The sequence below is a fragment of the Pteropus alecto genome, unplaced genomic scaffold (assembly GCF_000325575.1).
Source record: "Pteropus alecto unplaced genomic scaffold, ASM32557v1 scaffold124, whole genome shotgun sequence".
Taxonomy (NCBI): domain Eukaryota; kingdom Metazoa; phylum Chordata; class Mammalia; order Chiroptera; family Pteropodidae; genus Pteropus; species Pteropus alecto.
Window position 1 is genome coordinate 463,460 of NW_006435779.1, and position 19,708 is coordinate 483,167.

The window sequence follows — 19,708 nt, forward strand, 5'->3', positions numbered from 1 at the left end:
AGGGAATGCTCACATAACAACAGGTAGTATAAAAATGCTACCAATGATAACAGCTTTTACTACCTGCGAGACTCTGTTTTATGTGCATTTCGTTTGTTAATTCATTTAGTCCACACACTGATCCTATGACGAAGATGCCATTATCGTCCTGTACAGATAAGGAAACTGAGACAGGGAGAGGTTATGTGAGCCCAGGGAGTCTGGCTCTAAATTCTTCTGTGTATTTAAAGAAGCCGGGAATTTGAAGTTCTATGAGGAAGAGGGAGAAGTTTGAAGGAGACAGAAGGGACAAACACAAAAAACAAGTCCCTGGGTGCCTCACAGAGAAGGTGGTGGTTAGATTCAGTTATAATCTTTACTTATATTATGTATAATATAGTTTTATTATTTAAATCATAAATAACAGTATATAAGGTAGTTGTGTAATTTAAACTCTATATGTGTGTCTATAGTTTGTTACTTAGCTATAGTTATATGTTATTGTATTATAATTTAATTATATATGTTATATAACTTATATGCTATATATTAGTATATTATATATGTATGTTATAATTATATTATGTACATATAAATTATATAATTAAAATAAAACTTAGTAGATATTATAATTATATTATTTTATTATATTATTTCAACAGAAATATCAAATAAGTGTTTTCCAAGTGAAACCACTGGGCTGTGGGGCCCCACAAACATTCAGTAAAGGTGGCACAGATGGTTCTTGCCAGAGTGACTGGCCTCTCAGGACCAGTGGAGGGGTCAAGTGTGAAAACTGGGTCTGGGGGAGAAAACAGAGCCTGCTGGGCTGATGAGAGGTGTCATCGCTACCAGGAAAACATGTCCACTGACGTGAAACCAGGATGCCGGTAGCCCTCAGCCCAGGCTAGGGCATGAATTTTAGCTGTGCACCCAGATTTCTAGCAAGGTCCATCAGCTCAGGATGTAGGGAGTTAGGGAGAGAAGAGCTCCTACCACTCACCATGTCACCACCCCCAAGTCCTCCCTCGAGCCGACACGCACAGAAAGGCCACAGTTTCAGCCCCAAAGTGGGACCCAGAACTCCTCTGCATGGTGCATTCATGGGTCCTGGGTGTCCTCTGAGGGAGCAGTCGTCCACTTATCTGTCCTGCCAGCAGCTCTAAGCCAGTGTGAGTGTCTACTTTTTGTCCAAGGCTTCAGTGGGATGAGGAGCACCCATGACCACTTGTTATAGGACCAGACATGTGGCCTTATTCCTCCTTCCAGCTGAGCCCTCTGGGGACAGCTGTTCAACCAGTTACCAATTGATCCCATATAAATGAGGCACTCAGCGTAATTTCTTCATTTTTTGCACCAGAGACTTCTCAGGGAAGGGGGAAATACAAAATCAGATATCAAGAAGTGTGCCTAGTCTAAGCTGTTCTTTTAAAAGGCAAAGACTTCTCTGGGAAAAAGGAAAGTCCTCAGAGAGACACTTCGAGCGTTTGCACAACTGCTAGTCTATTTGTACAATCTGGGTGTTTAGAGCCAGACTGGTATTATGTTATTACTTGTACATTGCAAACCTTTCTTCTCTTTCTGTAACCGTATTTGGCATCTGTATTTAGATTTTAAAACTCAGTTGCCATACTTTAGACTCATGTCTACATAAACGTATATTCGCTCTTGTAGTCAGACATTTCCAGCTCTGATTGCCCTCCTCTTGAGCTGGCTCTTCATTCTTCTCATCTCTCATTCAGGTAGCTGATGTCTCTGATGTAATCTTTTGATGAGAGCTGTGGCGATCCCACTCCTCGCCAGTACCAGTACCACCCTATCCTGACACTGCTCTCATGTTTTTCAATATTAGCTCAGCTCAGAGTCAAGGCCCAATTCACAGAACTGGATGCTGAGAACAGGTAGGAATGGCTGTGCCAGTGGGTCCTCAGGCTTCCAAAGCTCCCAGAGTTAGAGCAGATGAACTGAGCTTACTTGGAAGCTTACTTGGTCTCAAGGTCCAGACCTCACTCCATGAAAGGCTCCTTGCAAGGCCCCTAGGTGCCCTTCCTGGGTAGGCCTGACTTCATGGGGGGCAAGCTGTGTCTGAGATTCCCAGTCTTTATCTCAGATACGTTCCTCTGGTGGGATGCACTTCTTTGATTTTTGCATTTTTCTCCTTTCTGCCTCATAGCTTGTCACCTCTCCTCCATTATGCAACGAGTCTGCTATTTCCAAAATGCGAACTTACTCTGTCTTCACACAGCCTAGGGGATCAGTGTAGTCATACTGGTTTTACATTAGGACCCTGAGGTTCAGAGAGGCCAACAAGGCTTATGTGGGCTCAATTCCAAGTTTCTGCCTCCGAGACCCACCTGCTATGCTCGCCTCCCCTCCGTGGGTGGGGTATTTTCCCAGTCCTCCACTTACACCATGTGTGTATATAGTTATAATTGTATATTATATTATTTAGTGATGTATTATATCATTGTATTATAATTATATGCATTAGTATGTTAAATATGTTACATATGTTATGTACAGTATTAGTATATATGTTAGTTATTCTGGAATCTGATCAGGAAACTCCAGTACCCAGCTACTGGTTTTATATTTTCTGCCCTCCACACCTATCTATTCCATTTTCATCCTTCCTTCCTGCCTAGGTTCTGGAAGAACCATGTGAGCTTGTCCTCTATAGCAGCTCTTGGAAGCCTGCCCCACCTATCCCTTCCCTGCTGTCTCCAAGGAAGATTTTAATTCTGCTATTGAGGATTTTGTTCCCTTGCGATATTTTCTCATCCCTTCTATCCATTTCTGTACCCGGTCCTGTCACTCTTCTATTTCAGCCAGGACCCCCTTGTGGCCTCCCAGGAGCCACAAGGAAATTTTTACCTGTCAGAGATAACAGGAAATTTCCAAATATGCTTTTCCGGGTCTTGCCGTGGATCACTGAGGTATGCACTTTCTTTGAGTCTTCTGAATGCTGCCCCCTTTGCCTCTATCTGCAGTCTTTTAACAGGCTCCATAGCATTAGTCATCTTTACCTAACTTTAAATAAAGCAAAGTCTGCTTAGACTTGGTATTTGTCACAGAGAGGACTGATCTTGTCCCCATCCTCGGTCCCTTTATGTGATGTTCCAAGCCCCTCATCACATTGACAGCTGGGCAGGTTAACATGCCCATTCCCAGAAGTTTCTCCTTATACCCACTGCCCAGGCCTTTGATACTCTGAACCAACGGAGCATAAGAATAGTTACAGTTCCCTAAAAGCCCTGACCCCAGGTCTTTCTGCTCTGTCTCCCGATCTCCATGGGCACTTATTAGGATTCTGGGCCTTATTCAAGAGTAGACACGAATGGCTTTATAAGGGTTTTGTCTTTACTTTTGTCCTATGAGTCAGGATCTTGTCACTTGCAGCCTTGGTTTGCCAAAGTGTCATAGCTCTTCCGTTCCCACAGGGTTTCCCTTCATGATAACCTGCTGTGGATCCTGGAAGCCTGATCTTTGGTCTCATACCTGCCAGTGTCACCCATTCCAAGAATGTGGACAAAGCTATGGGTGAGCTGAACCCACATAGCTCCACCATGACCTGTGCATGCTGTGCGGGCGCCTATCTGCCAGGTTCTGGGAGGTGAATGGCATGCCGTGTGTATGGCACCAGGCTTGGGGCCAGACCACAATAGGTTTGCTTACCATGGAAATTCAACTCCTACTCTCTCCTCTTTTCTCCTGGAATAGAACCCCCAAATTTTAACTGCGTTCGTAACCTCTCAGATTATGACACATTTTCCAGCTTTCCTTGCAGTAGATGAGGCCATGTGAACTATGTTCTGGCCAATGGGACATGAGTGGACAGGCCTGTGCAGATCCCAGCCCATGCCTTCACAGGGAGGGAGGGAATACACGGCCCCTCACCAGCTTTCCACAGGCTGGCCCAGTACCCTGGTGAGCCATCATGGACCAACATCCTAGGGCACGGAGGGCAACGAGAGAGGAGCCCAGGTGCCCCACACTGGAGCCACCATATTAGCTTGGACAGCTTTCTTTCAGACTGTTTAAATAGAAAAAAACTTCTACTTTGTGTAAGCCATGGTATTTGGAGGTTTCTTTGTTATGGCAGCCTATATTTTGCATGATACGATGCTCAATAAATGGTACTTCCCTCCCCTCTGTGTGTCTTTAGGAAGGGGTATCATGCAAGGCGGGTGCCAGGGTGTTAAGGCTAGATTTCTGGTCTACAACCTTCCAGAATCCTCCTCTATTACAAACAGTTGTGGGCCCATTGGCTCACATCACTACCTGCTTTCTTGGCTGTCAGGCCAAGACAAACACCCTTCTTCCAGCCACAAAAGTAACAAAGGGTTACAAAGGTGGTGGCATGGGGGTCTCCCAGAGGCAGGAGACAAGCTAGTCCCACTGCAGTGGCACTGGCTGCAGCAGAAGACCAGAGGCTCTGCCTACCCAGGCTCTCCATCTGGCCTGGAGGCAGGCTCACATCCTGGAAAGGGTCTTTGCTGCTGTTCAAAGTCACTCATGTACTCTCATTTACCATTCACCACCATACTATGAACTGGGAATATTCATTCATCCCTGTTCTGCTGGGTGTAAAAGCTCAAATCCAAAGAAGTTTAAGAAACCCACCCAAAGTGGGGGGAGCAAGGATCAAGAGGCAGTCCCCTTCACTCACAGCCCTTCCCTTCACACCCTTCTCACTCTGCTGTACTGCCCACCCAAAGAAGGCTCATGGCAAGAATGTGAACACACTCATCAGATGAGGAGTCTGGAGCCAGATCTCTCCACCACACACCGCCAGCCTAGTCTTGGCCCAGACATAGAGTCAGCTGGGGCCTGCAGGCTCAGAGTAAATGGGCTGTTGGGGACATCCACTAAGATGAAAGGAGTGGTGTCCCAGATTAGTACCCTGCACCATGGATACATGTGCTCACAGTTTCCTGTCCTGACCTCTAGTGTCCCTCTTATCTAGGCAGCATTGCTTGTTTATGGACAGAGAGGCTATGTTAACGTGCCTAGAAATCAATGCCTAACTTCCCCAGGGCATGTTTGGCCACAGAGGGTACATCTGGTCAGGGGCAATGGGCAGAAGTTACAAAATCGAATCCTTTACCCAAGACCAGGGCCAGTCTCTGAGGGTATCACTGAGAAATACTTGCCCCAACTTGCATCAGGCTCTTGGAGAGAGGACCACCTCTGGAAGGTCCTCACTTGCCACTTAACATCACAGGAGAACCACAGCCACTGAGTCTGGCCTTCCCTGTCCATAGCCTCTCTTGGCTCTCTGGTCCCCACCACCCTAGCTCCCAGCCTGCCCAAGATGTGCAAGTGCTCTAACTATGCAAGTGCTCAGAGAGATCTCAAGCATCTGGGGAGTTTGGGGAAGCTTTGTCTCCCCAAAGCTCTGAGTAGGAGGGGAGGATGGAGGCGGTGGCCAAACTCCATACACCAGCCCTCCGAGTCTTATCTGTCTGGTCAAGACTCCTAATCCATTCATGATCAGCCATGCAAGTGGGAAGTAACATGTCATTACCTAGGGAAGTCCTGGAGCGGAAATTATCTGATCCTCCCACTCCTACACAGTGCATTCAGTGGCTGCACAATAAATGCTTGATGGACTGCACAGAGGGTAGGAAGTGCAAAGTGTCAAGCAAGTCTCCAACAGTAAATCAGAGTAGTGACCCCTGTAGGCCTGGCCTGGCCCATGGTGGCGTCCCACAGGTAACACTGGCATAGGGATTGGATTTGAGGTTGTACAGCCAAAAGGAGAGGGAGCTATTTGCCCTCCAGAAAACTGGAATGAGCAAACACCCAGCAGGCAGCCTAAAGTGAGGCTGTGTAGGAAGCCTGTATGTCTGGGCCAGGCGTTTGACCCCAAAAGGGCCTTTGTATCCCTTCAGGTACAAACCAAGGTCCCCTGAGACTCGGCCCCTAGAAATGCCCCTATTTCCTTGCAGAGTGGAGGAAAACAGCACACGAATGTCATAGTTATTGAGTTCTTTTTTCCTTTTATTGGCAAAGTAAATATATTTTTATGAAGGACCAAAGAAAATATACATAATTGTAACATATGTACACCAGCTTTATAGATTTTCAAAATTTCAAATTTACATAAATGCTGATATGTTATTAAAAGATATTTTATGTAGATGTACCTATGTACAGTTTATTTACATACATTCATAGGATGTGAAATAAACCTGTCAAAACAAGCTAGTTCATTTGATATTAATTTCTAGACAAAAAAAAGGAATGCATCTCTAAATCAGGATTGGGGGGTTCTATCTGGTTCTTCTACATGCACTGCAGCCTGCTCCCCTCTCCTCCCAAAGGTAACCCTGGAGGCTGAATTTGTCTGGAAACAGGATAAGGGGATGAGCCACGCTGGATAGAGACAATCCTGGGCAAGCCTACATTTGTCTGCCCGCCCTGCACATTTAACTCAAGCACATGCACTGTCAGCAACCCCCCATCACAACCACCACCAAGGGGGGCCTTTTCACCTCAATCTCGAAGCTACCCAGAAGCCAGGTCCTGCACTCCTAGCCACCCTGCCCATACCTTCTGGTAGTCAGGCTGAGCAAGGCATCTTGGACAAAGCTACCCACATGCCACGGTGCAGCCTAGGACTTTTGGCCTATTTCCTCCTTCCCAGCGTGGCTCCCTCTGGGATCTGACATTTCAAAACTGCACATTTCATCTTCCTGGGCAATAAGTGCTGGCACTGGCCCTGGCCCCGGCAGGGAGCCCAGTGGAAGAAGGGCCAGGCCCCCCAGGCCACTGCAGCAGAAGTGGGCACGCAGGAAGGCACGAAGGCGAAGGCGTGAAGGCACAAACGATGGCCTCTAGGTTGGGGGCTGGGTCTCCCCAAGAAAGGCAGTAGGAGGGGGCTCTGGGTTTTGGCCTCCCGGGCCAGCCCCCTTTGTCCTGTACCCACCCCACCCGGGCTTCAGAAGGTGGGATCATAACCTTGTCATGTCCCTCTGAAGGGTGCAAATAAATTATTGCTACAAAATATTGGGGCTATCCGAGGGAGCAGGGTCAGGGTGAGGGGGCTCAGTTGGCAGCTCGTACTGAGCGGCTGCTCCTGGGGAAGCGGTGCACCTTGATGTGCTTGGACAGGTGGTCACTCCGTGCGAACTTCTTCTCGCACACAGGGCACTGGTAGGGCTTCACTCCCGAGTGTGAGCGCCTGTGCCGCGACAGCTCGTCTGAGCGTGAGAACCTACAGGACACTGCGGTCAGCGAGGCTGGCCCTGCCCCCCATCCACCCCGTACCCCCCACCCCACCCTCAGGCCAGCTGCAGATCCCCAGGGCTCTGCCAGCCTGGCAGGGTGGCCCTGCAGTGCTTCACCTATCAAACTGCTTCTGAATCCACTGTCCTGAGTCCCCCTCCTCCATGTCCCCATCACCCCTTCAGGATAGCAAGAATTGCAAATAAAAGGCTCTACTAGCACAGAGGGGGCTAATCTCATGCATCAGGGCCTGAGAGCAACTGGCAAATATTGGGACAGGCTCTCAAGCCAACCAGAGTCCTGACTTACTCTCCATCCCCAATCCCCAAACCCCACAGTGTGCAGTGAGATCATCCTTGTCCTGACTGTGGCTGTGCCTCATGTTCCCGCCTTAGGCCAGAACTTGGGGGGCTTCTGTAGAGGTCTGAACAGAGAAGTCTAACCAGAGGGGAAAACTGAGGCCTGGGAGAGGTATCTCTTTTCTCAGCTCTGCAGGGAGTTCCTGGCTCCTCCTCCTCTCTCTTGCCTCCATAAAAGCAGAGGCAGGGTCCTCAGATTTGTGCCCCATCCCACTCCCAGACCCTATTTTCCTGAAAGCTGGGCCCCCTAAGATGTCCCCAAACAAAACTGCACCCCTTGGAGGTACTTCTGAGAGTTTAAACAGTTCCCCTGTTACTTCCCTCTCTTGGCCTCAGCCTGCCCAGAGGCAAGTGCTCCTATAGTCCAGAGGCTGCTGGGAAGGAGCAACTGCTAATGAGAGAGGTAAGGACTGAGCTGGACCACAAAGCTCAGGCTGACACTGACTTCAGGGATTTGGGGCTCTGTCCACCCCATGACCCTGGTCCTGGCAATGAGACCCCACTCGCTACACATACATATACTCTTCTCTGTGCTCCACCTACACTGGCCTGTCCTTGGTCCTCCTTGCCAGAGGACATTTGCACATACTGCTCCCTCTATCCAGAATGCTTTCCCTTCCCCCTTCTCCTTGCTCCCTCCCATCCATTCCTTAGAGTCCAGCTCAAATATCACTTCCTCAAGAAAGCCCTCCAGGACAGCATCCCATTCTAGGTTCCCACAACACAATGCCCCTACCATTGTTGCTGCAATTTTAAATGTACTTTCAACTTTTTGATGAATGTCAGTCTGGGTGCCACTAGACTGTCAGCTCCATGAGGAAAGACATGTCTGCCTGGTACATGGTAGGTCCTAGTAAGTGCATTTATATGAAAGAGTAGACACAAGGGGCACCCACAAGAGGATACAGAGCTGTCACAGGGACAGTCTCAGTGCATGCATGCACCCACATGTATACACATGCCACAGAGACTCACACATAGATACTCACATGGACACACATACCACATACATGTACACGCCATGGACATGGGTGCACTGCGCACATGTGCACACACGTGTGTATGCGTGTGCACTCCATTCCACAGTGCATACATGTATGCACATGCACATATCATACACAGGGATGCACATGCACCTACATGAACACACACATGCACACACACAGGAGTATCAGGCCCAAAAGCCCCTGTCCTGAGGCCACACAGCAAGAGGTAGGTAGGGTGGTATCCCTGGAACAGCTGTCCCCAACCCAGTCTATGGGTAGGGGCTGCTGGCCCACCTCTGGCCTGACCACATGGGTGGAGGCCTCAATCCCACAGCCTACCAAGGAGCAGGACACAGTAGAATAAGCTCCGGGGAAAGCTCAGGTGAGCAGCAGGAGGACCCGAGCACACACAGGGAGCCAGGCCGGGAGGACAAACGCTTCAGTCTGGCTCAGTAGCCCTTGGCACCCAGGGCCTTGACCCCAGGGCATGGTCGGGTTTCTTCCGCCTAACATCACAGAGCGCCAACTGTATCTGGGACAGAACAGTGCTCTCAGCATATTTCTGGAACAGAGGAAGACCAATTTGCTTGTTTACCAGATGAGGAAACTGAGGCTCAGAATGATGAGGGCCTGATCCAGGGTCACTGGCAGGACAGCACAGCTGAGGCCAGAGCAAAGGTCCTGGCACAGTTCCCTGCTATGTCCTGCCCACCCTGGTGACCACAGAGGGCCTGGCTTCATCCACACAGCCTAGCTGGGTGGTGTATGCCACTGGAGCCCTGTGCCAAGGAGGAAGTGACATCAACACACCCTGGCGGAGCCTGGACTTATGATTTCTGGCCAAGGCCACCTGCCCAGAGCGTTAAGCACACAGCTTCTGAGCAGGTGGGCCTGCCCAAGGCAGGGGTCAGCAGAAAGCTACAGAAAATGCCACTGGCAGTGTCAGAGCCTTCCTGTGCACCAGGCGCTGAGGGCACATACACCTTCTGGGGAGCCAGGGTCAGCCCTGTCAGACTAATAATACCACAGCGAGGGCTCAAAAAGGACAACGGGCTTGCGGGAGTCACACAGCCAAAGGACAGCAGGATCTGCTCAAGTCCCCACCCCACCAGGAGCCCTGCACAGTCCTGAGCAAACTCAAGAACCATCCTGGGCCTCAGTTTCCTCACTTATCCAACAAAAACCTTGGGATTTCTGTCCACCTTTCAGAACTTTTCAAAGTGACCCTCTAATCACGGAGCACTAAGGGAGAACCAGGCTTAAGAAGGTGTCCCCACCTATAAGTCCCCTCCCTGCTGCCTCAGGGTCCTGTAGCCTGAGGGGTCCGTCCCTGGGAAGTGAACCCTCAGAAGATTCCTGCTTCACACCCTTACCCACACTGTCCCAAAGGGCAGCTATCAGAGGGGTCTGGGGGCCACATGGGGGTGGGACCAAGTAGCTGAGATGCAGCCTCTGTATCTCAGTAGTGACCTGTGCAAGCCACCAAGTTCTCTGAGGCTCAGTTTCCCCACCTGGAGATAGGGAAATGATAGATCTGCATCAGGAGATTATAAAAGGCAATGAGTGTTTATAGCAGTGCTTGGCACATGGCAATTATCCAATAATTGTGAGCTCTTGATACCTGCAAGGAGCTTAGCAAAGGGCCTGGTGAGGTCCTGGAGTGTGTGGGTCATTACTCCGATTCATGTTGCTGAGGTGTAGGACAGGGAAACACAGGAGTCCAGGTGACTCTGCTGAGCAGCCTGTAACATCAGTACCACCACTGGCACACACAGCACTTTTGTGAGATGACACCCCTTCCATTAGCCCGAAAGCCATGATTGTAAACAGTCAAGTCTCAAGGACTGCAACAGGAATGGCACCCCCTAGAGTTGTACAGTGCACAACCTGTTCAACCACACTTAGGAGCTCTGCTGACTGCGGGAATGGAGTCAGAGGATGCCTCATTGAGTAGAGATTAGCCCTGGAATAGGCCAAGAGAGCAGGCCAGCCCTGGACCACTGGACTTGAATCCTGTCCCTGCCACCTTCTGGCTCTGTGGCCTCAGGCCTGTACCTCCCCTTTTCTGGATCTCCTGTGTCCACTGGGGATGAAAACAGTACCTGCCACCAGGGCTGCTGAAAGTTAATATTCATATTAGCTGTAGCAAGAGGGGATTCTTTCTGGACAGAACGGCCTAGCAATTCTGGAACAGGATGTTCTACTGCAGGGAACAAAGGACGCCTGTGTCTGAGAGTGAAATAAGGAAACTTCTAGGAAGGCAGGCAAACAGCCACTTCCCAGACAGTTAGTTCAGAATAGGGAAAGTCTGGTTTCAGCCCTGCCAAGGGTGCAGGAACCACGTCACAAGAGGGAACACTGGGTTCAGGACCAAGAGCAGAAGAAAGTGGAGGCTGGTTACCTGTACAAGTGACAACATGGGGTTGTGGGGGGTACGGGGAGGGTCATCGTTCATCATACAAAGGTTAACAGGATGGGGCCCAGGACACAGTGCCAGGATCAGAACCAGCCTGGTAGGAGTAAGAGGAAACTGCTCACCAGGGCCAGTAGGAAGAGGAGAAGTGGCCTTGGGAGTGAGGAGCTCCTCACATAGGGAGGCAAGCAAGCATGCACAGCTGCCACCCCAAAGACCGGCTGCAGGTAGAGATCCTCTCAACACCTGAGCAGGCCATCCCCCCACCTCACCCCCACCTCACCCCCACCCCCGTACTGGAGGCTTGCAGAGGGAGTTGGAGAGAGAGCCTGAGTTTGGGGGGTGGGGCAGACAGCCCAAGGTAAATTCCTGGTTCTGCCACCTACTAGCTATGTGACCATGGATAACTTACTTAAATGCTCTGTGCCTCATTTCCTTCTCTGTAAAATGGGGACAACATACTGATGCCTATCTCATGGACTTATTCAGAGCATTACATAAGTTACCAAGTTTGGCACGTTCAGAGCAGTGCCTAGCACACATCAGGAGCTACTATTATCATCCCTGCTGCTATTGTTAGCTCTTTTCCCCTAGGCCATGGCATAACACTTGAAAGAGCCGAGGGCCTTGTGGGGAGGAGAGGATACCCAGCCATTATAATACCAGACAGACAGGGAGAGAAAATGAGGGGAAAGCCAGCCTGTACCTGCAGGCATCTCCAGGCTAGAAAGGCATGCCTACCAAACTGCTCCCAGGGTCAGGATGGGGCTGAGGTGCTATCTGGCAGTGCATCCAGAGCCATACTTGCTAGTGCTGTCCCTGCAGGCTTTCTGGGCCTCAGTTTTCCCCTCTGTAAAATGCGAACTAGTGCCCACTCGTTCCAAGGCTATTGTAAGACCTCAGTGAGCTAATGCTTGTGATGTCTGAGGAATAAAGCAGGGACCATCATAAGACCAACTATAGCCACCACTAATGGGAAAGCACTGGAGACAGAGGGCACAGAGAGGGCCGAGGCCCGAATGGGAACCTGTCCTGTGGAGGGGAGGTCGGTGAGCAGATTGTGCAGGCAAGTGGACCAGAATGAGAAGTTTGAATAGGAATTGAAGCATACCAAAGTACACATAAAGGCCAGAGTAGCCTGAGGAGGTAATGAGTTCCTGTGGCAGGAGGTATGCAAGCAAGTGTGGGGAATTGTGGAGGGGATTCCAACTCCTAGAACCTTAGAATAGAGCCTAGCATACAGATGACAATGACACCTCGTTGTCATCATCATCATTGCTCCTCCGTCCTATTCAGGTCAAGCTGCTCCAAAGCTGGGTCTGTACTCCTGCCCAACTATTGCAAGGGCGCCCTCCACTCTTGACCCTCAGTTGAAGGCCAAAGCTACATTTAAGGAACATGCACATCTTGTGTACATCCCCAGGGGTTCAGGATCTTTGAAGGCCAACTGGGGACTCTCAAATCCTCAGTAGGCACCCTTGGCTCGCAGGGCCTCTGCCATGTGTGACCTCACCAAGGCCGGACTCCATTCTGGAAGACCTTGGGAGAAGCGGGGAATGCCCTTTGATGCCCTAGGAGTGGCTGGAGACAGGAGTGGCTCCATGGTCAACTCTGTAAGGACCTCACCACGCCAGGTACCCACCATGCCTTTCCCTGCCAAGTGGGTCCTGAGCAAGATGACCAGGGCCAGGGCTTAGACAGTGGCAGAGGTGAATCCCCTACACAAACCCCACTTGTTTCCATACCTCCTGCCATGGGGAACTCATTACCTCCTGAGGCCAACATGTCAGAAGCTGAATCTGCCTCCCTAAGACCTACTCTGGGCTGAGGGTCCCATCTGCTCTCTAGGACAGCCTGGAAGAAGCCAGGGCCCCTCCTCCTTGGGAAGTGGGCCAAGTGGGCAGCTTTCACCAAGGACCACATCCTTCTTCTCTGTGGCCCCACCTAGCCCTACCCCAACTGGAGGGACCACTTGCCAACTGTCAGCAGCAGCCAGGGGACAGTGCCCAGGAAGATGAGTTCATCATGAGAGTCGGACTGGTGCTCTGCCAAGCTAGCTGCCCAACCTCTCCCTAGTCCTATCCCCCACCAAGAGGAGAATGCATCCAAGAGGAGTCCCTGTGAGTCTGGGGGTACCTCTGAGATGGGGTACCACCCATGTGAAGGCTGGGCAGAATATCTTCCTTTCTCAGACTATGACCTTGTATGAGAATGACAATACCGCTGATGAGAAGTGGGTGCTGCTGTTAGGGAGCGGTAGTAAGCAGGTCCTCTACAGATGAGGAAACTGAGGCTTGGGCAGGGGGACCACTCCACGGGCACACAATAAGTTGGAGGCTGACCAGGACTGAGGTTTCTGACTACTGCTACCAGCGGCACCCCAACCAAGGTGTCTCAGTGCCCCTCCCTTCTGCAGCTGAGCACTTGCCTCTAAGGCCCCATGTCTCTAGGCTTCTCCCCACCCCAAACTCTGACCACCCAACACTGCACATATGCTACTATGCCAGGCCTTACAAGCTTCCCTGCAAGTAAACCTTTACCTCAGGGCCCACTTGGCAGACTGCAGCACAAGGCTCAGAGAGGCATGCAACTCAAGTACTGACACCCAGCGTTATGAGGCTGGGGCACAGGCTCTCACAGAGCCATGTGGGTCTGCTGATGGGCACTTTTGGGTCACTGGAGGTAAAGGATGCCCTCACTCAGGAAGAGCCTTCATAACCCAAGATGCTCTTTGGAACAAGTGCCTTCCCTGGCCGGCTCAGCGCTCCATGGAAAGGGGCTGCCAGCATCACATCAAATATTCCAGGCACAGATCCCATCATGGCCAGCCAGGACTCCAGGAGTGGCATCTTCCATCCTCAGACCAACTCTCATGTGCTCTCAAATGAGAGTCTGGTCAAAAAAACCAGAGCTGCAAATGGCCCCATGTGCCACACCAACACAGACGCGCAAGAATGAATAAGGTGCACAGACACATATGGTCATGCAACACATGGATACACATATGAAGAAAGCAAGATGCACATACATGTGCACATACACAGCTACACAGCTGCTTGCAAGATCTGGTTCTGCACAGACAAGCGTGCCATGTCGCTCTCTCACACACTCACACATGTAGCAGCAGCCACAGCAGCAAAGCCTAGGAATGTGCCAGTAGCACAAGCCACCCTCCCAGGCAGGCCAGATATTCCAATGAGGTGGATGTCCTAAACTGGGAAGAGCCCAGCTGTAATGTACGTGAGCATTTGAGCTCCTGGCCAGCTGCTTGCTTTTCAGGAAAAGGTGGACATTCACCCAAGGCCCAGGAGAGGGTGATCCATGGGGGTCCCATCTAGCTGTGCAGCCCTCGGACTGGGTAACCCTGGCAAGAGCCCTGTCCTTTGAGAGTTGGTTTCTCTCCCTGTGCCACACAGAGTAGAGCCTGGAAGGAGTCTTCCACCTTTGGGTTAGCACTCCAGCCAGGTCCTCCCTTGTGGTTGGCCTTTGTAGCTTCTGCAACACACCCCCACTCTCCCAGTGGGGAACAAGGGCCAGGCCCAGCCCACAGACTCAAGAACATCTCTAAGTGAAGCTGGTCCCTCTGATTAGGGAACAGGATTTTCAGGATGTGACTGTTCTGATACAACCCCCTGGGTTCAAATCCCATTTACAAAGTAGTGTGACTTTGGGCAAGTTGCTTAGCCAGTCTGAGCCTCAGTTTGCTCAACAGTAAGATGGGAGTACTTACCCTGTAGGGTACTACAAGGCACAGAGGGAGCAGTGCACACAGTGGCAATCCCATTGGGCACACAGCCCATGCCCCAGCATTCTCAGCTGTCCTTGTTATGACTATGAGAGCCCTTCTGCCCTGCCTCAGGCCCTCGCCCTCAACATAAGCCCCAGCAAGCCTTACCTGAAGACCAATTGGTTTGGCTTCAGGAATCAGGAGAAACAAGGAAACCTGCCCACCCCTCTCCACTTCCTAATCAGCCTCATCTAACAGTGGAGAACTCAGCCTTGGCCACACATCTAGGGGAGCAGAGATGAATGGGCTGCACTCACCACCCAGCCTGTCACCCGCCATACTGACCTCCAGCCGCAGCCCGGCCAGGTGCAGGCAAAGGGCTTCTCGCCTGTATGCCGTCGCAGGTGGGCCTTGAGATGGCTGCTTTTGGTGTACATCTTGCTGCAGCCAGGGAAAGTACATTTGTGCATTTTGATCAGTTCTGCTGCTGGGTTCTTGGGGAATTTCTGGCCCATGAGGAGGCCAGTGGGGCCAGGCCCCAGGGGTCCTGACCCAATGGGCTTGGCGGCAATGGGCACAGGGGCGATGCGCACAAACTTGGAGGGCAGGTTCAAGTTTGAGGTGGGTACCACCTGGGGCAGGAGCGCAAAGGTCTGCCCTTGGATGTTGACCAGGAGCTGGGCTACCTTTACACTCTCCAGGGTCTGCCCAGGGGAAACAGGCTCTGTGCCTGATTCCTGCTTCACCTGCACAGGCTGGATCTGCAGCAGCAAGGGGATAGGGCCTTCAGATGCAGGTCCCACATCTGGACCCTGGGTGTCACCTGCACTGGCACCACCCGGTAGGGGAGCGCAGCGTTCTCGCCCACCAGACCCAGGATGGAGATGGCTTCTGTGTGGCCCAGCTGAGAGCTGGCTGCAGTCCCCCAAGTCCTTGCTGTTGCTCTCTGGGACCTCCTTGACTCCCGGCTCCATGTTCTCCTCCAGAAACTCTTCTATCTCGTCAAGTGTGGGCTGGAAGGGCCTTGGGACATCATTGGCGTCACCCACAGGAAACTCAGGGAAGCAGAAATGCTCCCCTTTCACAGGTGCCGGTGCCCTTCGCCAGGCCTCCCAGGCCATAGGGCCACTGCCGACCCCAGTGCCACTGCTGCTACCACTGCCCAGTGTAGCCTGGGACAGCAGGAAGTCCAAGATGTTGTCTTGGCCCTCAGTGCCTGGGCCACCACTATAGCAGGAGCAGAGGACTTGTGAGTCGGGGCTGGCACAGGAACAGAGGCTGGAGGCATCGCTGTCATCTTCTGAGAGGGGTGAGGGCAGCATGTGGTATGCCTGCCCGCCTGCTAGCCTATCTCCCAGATAACCAACCGGGCACTTCAGTGACGAGAAGTTCTCGTCCACTGGAAGCAAGTGATCCACCATGCTGGCCTGGCTGAGCGGTTGGTAGCTGTGGAAAGGAACAGGGGAGGGCCAATCAGGAGGACAGCACACTTACTTGCCACCTCATGGGCCTGTGCCCCACCACCACAACCTGCCCATGGCCTCCCAATGCCAAATGCCTGGATCCTGCCTCAATCTGTCCCTCAAGAGAACTCTGTCTGCAAGAGTGTTTTCCGAAATTGCACCACCTGTTTGCAAGAGTGCTCTCCAAGCACATTGCACAACCTGGGGCACTTTTGCTTTCAAACAGATTTTCCAGAACAATTCTGGGAAAGAACATGAATGTGCCTGTGAATGATTTGAGTGTGAGTGCGTGTAAGTGAGAAAGTGCATATGTGAGTAAGTTCTCTGCACCTCAGAACAGCCAAGGCTAGGGAACCCTGTCCATTGGAGTCACTGCATTTCTGAGGGGACCTGACCTCAGCTTCATTCCTGTTGAGTCACTGGAGGGGGAAAGAAAAATGGCCATTTGCCCTCTGACCCTTGTGTTGTTAGGGCTTGGGTAAGGTTGCCAGATTAAGCAAATAAAAATAGAGGCTGCCCAGTTAAATGTGAATTTCAGATTTAAAAAATGAACAACTTTTAGCATAAGTATTCTTAAATATTGGATAGAACATGCTTATATTAAAAATTATTTTATCCAAGATTCAAATTTAACTGGACGATCTGTGTTTTAATGGACCAAGTCTAGTTTGTGGCAAAAAATTAAAGACCCAGTGCGCCTGCCCTGGAAGGCCCTATTTCCCCATCTAAAGGGGGCAGTTATCCACCCTCCAGCTCTCAGACCCCTCTGGGCTTGACTGCCTCCTCTGTGAACGGGGGAGGCAGGACAGGCCTGAACAAATGGACACTTTACTGAGGCTCTACCACTGGGTGGAGAAGGCCCTGCCCACGGGGAGAACTCGGGAGAACAGAGGTGGACCCAGAACCCACATTGCTGTCATAGTTCTTACCTCATGTGACTTCACAACCGCCTAGTGAGGGGGTAGAGAAGGCCCCCTTGGCCTGCACCCATGGAGCACTCACCACCTCGAGATGGCCCAGCTAACTCCAGTCTCCCCACTAGACCATGCTCTCCATGAGGGCAGGCTGGGCTGTAGGGTGTCCACTGTGTCCCCAGTTCTCAGTGTGGCAGTTGGTACCCAGGAGGGACTCAGAGAATGTTAACCGAGAGGGGAAAGCTGTGTCCTCTGAAGGCCATGCTAAGTCCAGTGTCCAAAGAGAGTCAACAGTGTCAGGCTGTGACAGGGCTACCTCTGTGGACCTTTGTCCCAACCCAGTGACCACGGCTGGGTGTTTACTGAGGTTGGGGAGGGGTATGTTCTGCACCTGAAGCCAGAGATTCTCTGCTGTCTGGCATCACCTCTGCACCTGCCCCAGTGCTCTGTCTCCAGGACCAATCCTGGGCGTGCCGCCCAGCACTGCCCTATGGGCAGAGACCTCCCAAGGCCAGGATCATCATCAGCTTTGCCCTTGGGCAACTCCTGGTTCTCCCCCAAATCTCAGTTTCTCCAACTGTTCCATGCCTCCAGTGGCCCCAGGACCTTTGACCTCAGTTCCCCACTCATCTGGGAAGCTTCACAGAGCTCCAGGAAACAAGGCAAGGTGAATGCCCTTGGGAAGTCTACACGCCCCCAGTGCAGTTTTGCCAGAACATTTGGCTTTTAAATAGTCAGCTATGGACTTAAAACTAGGATTTTTTAAATACACACTATTCATCAAATCGGGTTCTAGAAGGAATGAAAGTGCCAGATAATGTAAAGGGCAATGAGGCTGGGCAGAGCCCACACTTGGTCCAAAGCCTCCTCCACCCCTGTCACTGGCCCTCTGAGCAGTGGGCTCTGCTCCTGCAACTGCAATTTATCTGCTGGATGACCCCAAGCAGGGAGCACAATGTCTTTATGTCTGTCTTGGTCTGTTGAATGCGGATGCTGCTAAGAGCGCCTAGTTCCTAGGTTTTAAGAGTCTAATGAGCTAACACATGCTGAACACTTATTACAGGGCTGGCACGCATGCAAGCGCTGGTCAGTACCAGCCATTAGGATTAGCCTACAAATAGAGGAATAAGTGGTCTTTCTGCCTCTCTGCTGTGATGCTAAGGAACCCAGGAAAAGGCCATGACTGGTGGTAAGGGGCAGATCCGGTCATATTCCTATCCACTTAAAAGTCTTCCCTGCAATGTGATCACCAACTGAATATTCCATGATATCAAGGAATTACTGTTAAAATTTTTAAGTGTGATGATGGTATTATGGTTGGGACAGTCTTTTTAAAGGAGGCCTTCCTTTTCCAGCTATAAACTGAGATATTCACAGAAGAAATGATATAAAAAAGGAGTGATGGAAATAAGTACAGTAGGGTGGGGTGAGAAGAAACCTCCTATAGTTTCCCAATGAAATGTGACCCAGCCTCCTCCCAGTATCCAGCACCTGGGTCCTACCCATCTCTCCCAGACCTTCATCTGCTCCATTCTGCACTAGCTGTGCACCAAGCTCACCACCTTCATGGGCCTCAAGCCACTACCCTGGCTAGTCTCTCTCCATGGATCCCTCTTCCCTTCACCAGCCCCCCTCCACCTGGGAGTACTATATTTATATCTCAGCTCAGAAGTCACTGCCCTCCCCCAGAGAGGGGGATGGGGGGCTTCCCCTGACGGCCCTCCATTATATCATCCTACAGTATAATCTTCCTAGCAGCTGCCACTGAGGGGGTAGGGAGGTGGGGAGAGACTCAGTTATGTGTTTATGTATTTTATTTTCTGTCTACCTCCTCACCAAAATATAAGCTGTTCTGACTGTTAGGTCCACCTCTATATCCAAGTCTAAAACAGAACCCTGTAGAATTTGCTGATGGTGTGGGTGAAAGGTGCTGCCGTGGAAATCTAAAAAGGGAGTAAGGGAGTGAGGGATGGAATGAGACCTAGAAGAGAATCACCAGGGTCAGGCATCAAGGTCTTAATGTAGGGCTGAGTGGCCTAGGCTGGACGCCGAGGCACTGAGAACCTAAAAGGAGCACTGGCATTAGAGAGAACACATCAGGGCAAGAGCCGGCTCTGGCCCCTAAAACACAGCAGCACGTGGCACGGCCAGGGGCGCAGCCTGCATGCAGGGGGAGGGGACGCGCTGTTCTGGGCTCCGTCCCCCGGCAGGCGACCAGACTCCGCCCCGCCTCCACCCCTCCCTCCCCCCAAATTTATCCTCCCGGGGACACAACGGCTGCAGGAACAACATGTAATTGATAACAAGCCCAGCTCCGGCCAAGGGTTTGCCATTGGGTCAGCGTGCAAATCACGGGGGTGGCGGGCGCCCTTCAAAATAAGAGTCTCTGCTACCCGTGCCTCCAGCAGACTCAAAAGTGGCCAAGACCCGGCGTCATGACACCTGTAGGGAGGCCGGGGAGCCCCACGAACCACCTGGTCCTTTGGGGGGGGTATCTGAGGGGCTCAGGTGTTTGGTGATTTTTGTCACACATATCCCCCTCCCCGCAAAGACTGGGCGAGAAAACGGCTCCTCTGTGCTCTCCCCTCAAGAGGAGGAAGAGGTTCCATAGGGAACATTACATTGGAGAGGGAAGAG

The 19,708-nt window shown here is 51.4% G+C and overlaps 1 protein-coding gene across 1 annotated transcript in view; it reads right to left on the minus strand.

The window, feature by feature from the left end:
• Nucleotides 1–5,961: 5,961 nt before the first annotated feature.
• KLF15 (Kruppel like factor 15) overlaps nucleotides 5,962–19,708 on the minus strand; it is a 14,596-nt gene continuing 849 nt past the window's right edge. Inside the window, exons 2-3 of the mRNA XM_006911432.3 lie at nucleotides 15,040–16,140; nucleotides 5,962–7,198 (exon numbers count right to left, since the gene is read on the minus strand). Coding sequence (XP_006911494.1) covers nucleotides 7,030–7,198; nucleotides 15,040–16,115 — 1,245 coding nt within the window. The 5' untranslated portion in view covers nucleotides 16,116–16,140 and the 3' untranslated portion in view covers nucleotides 5,962–7,029. The remainder of the gene's footprint in view (nucleotides 7,199–15,039; nucleotides 16,141–19,708) is intronic.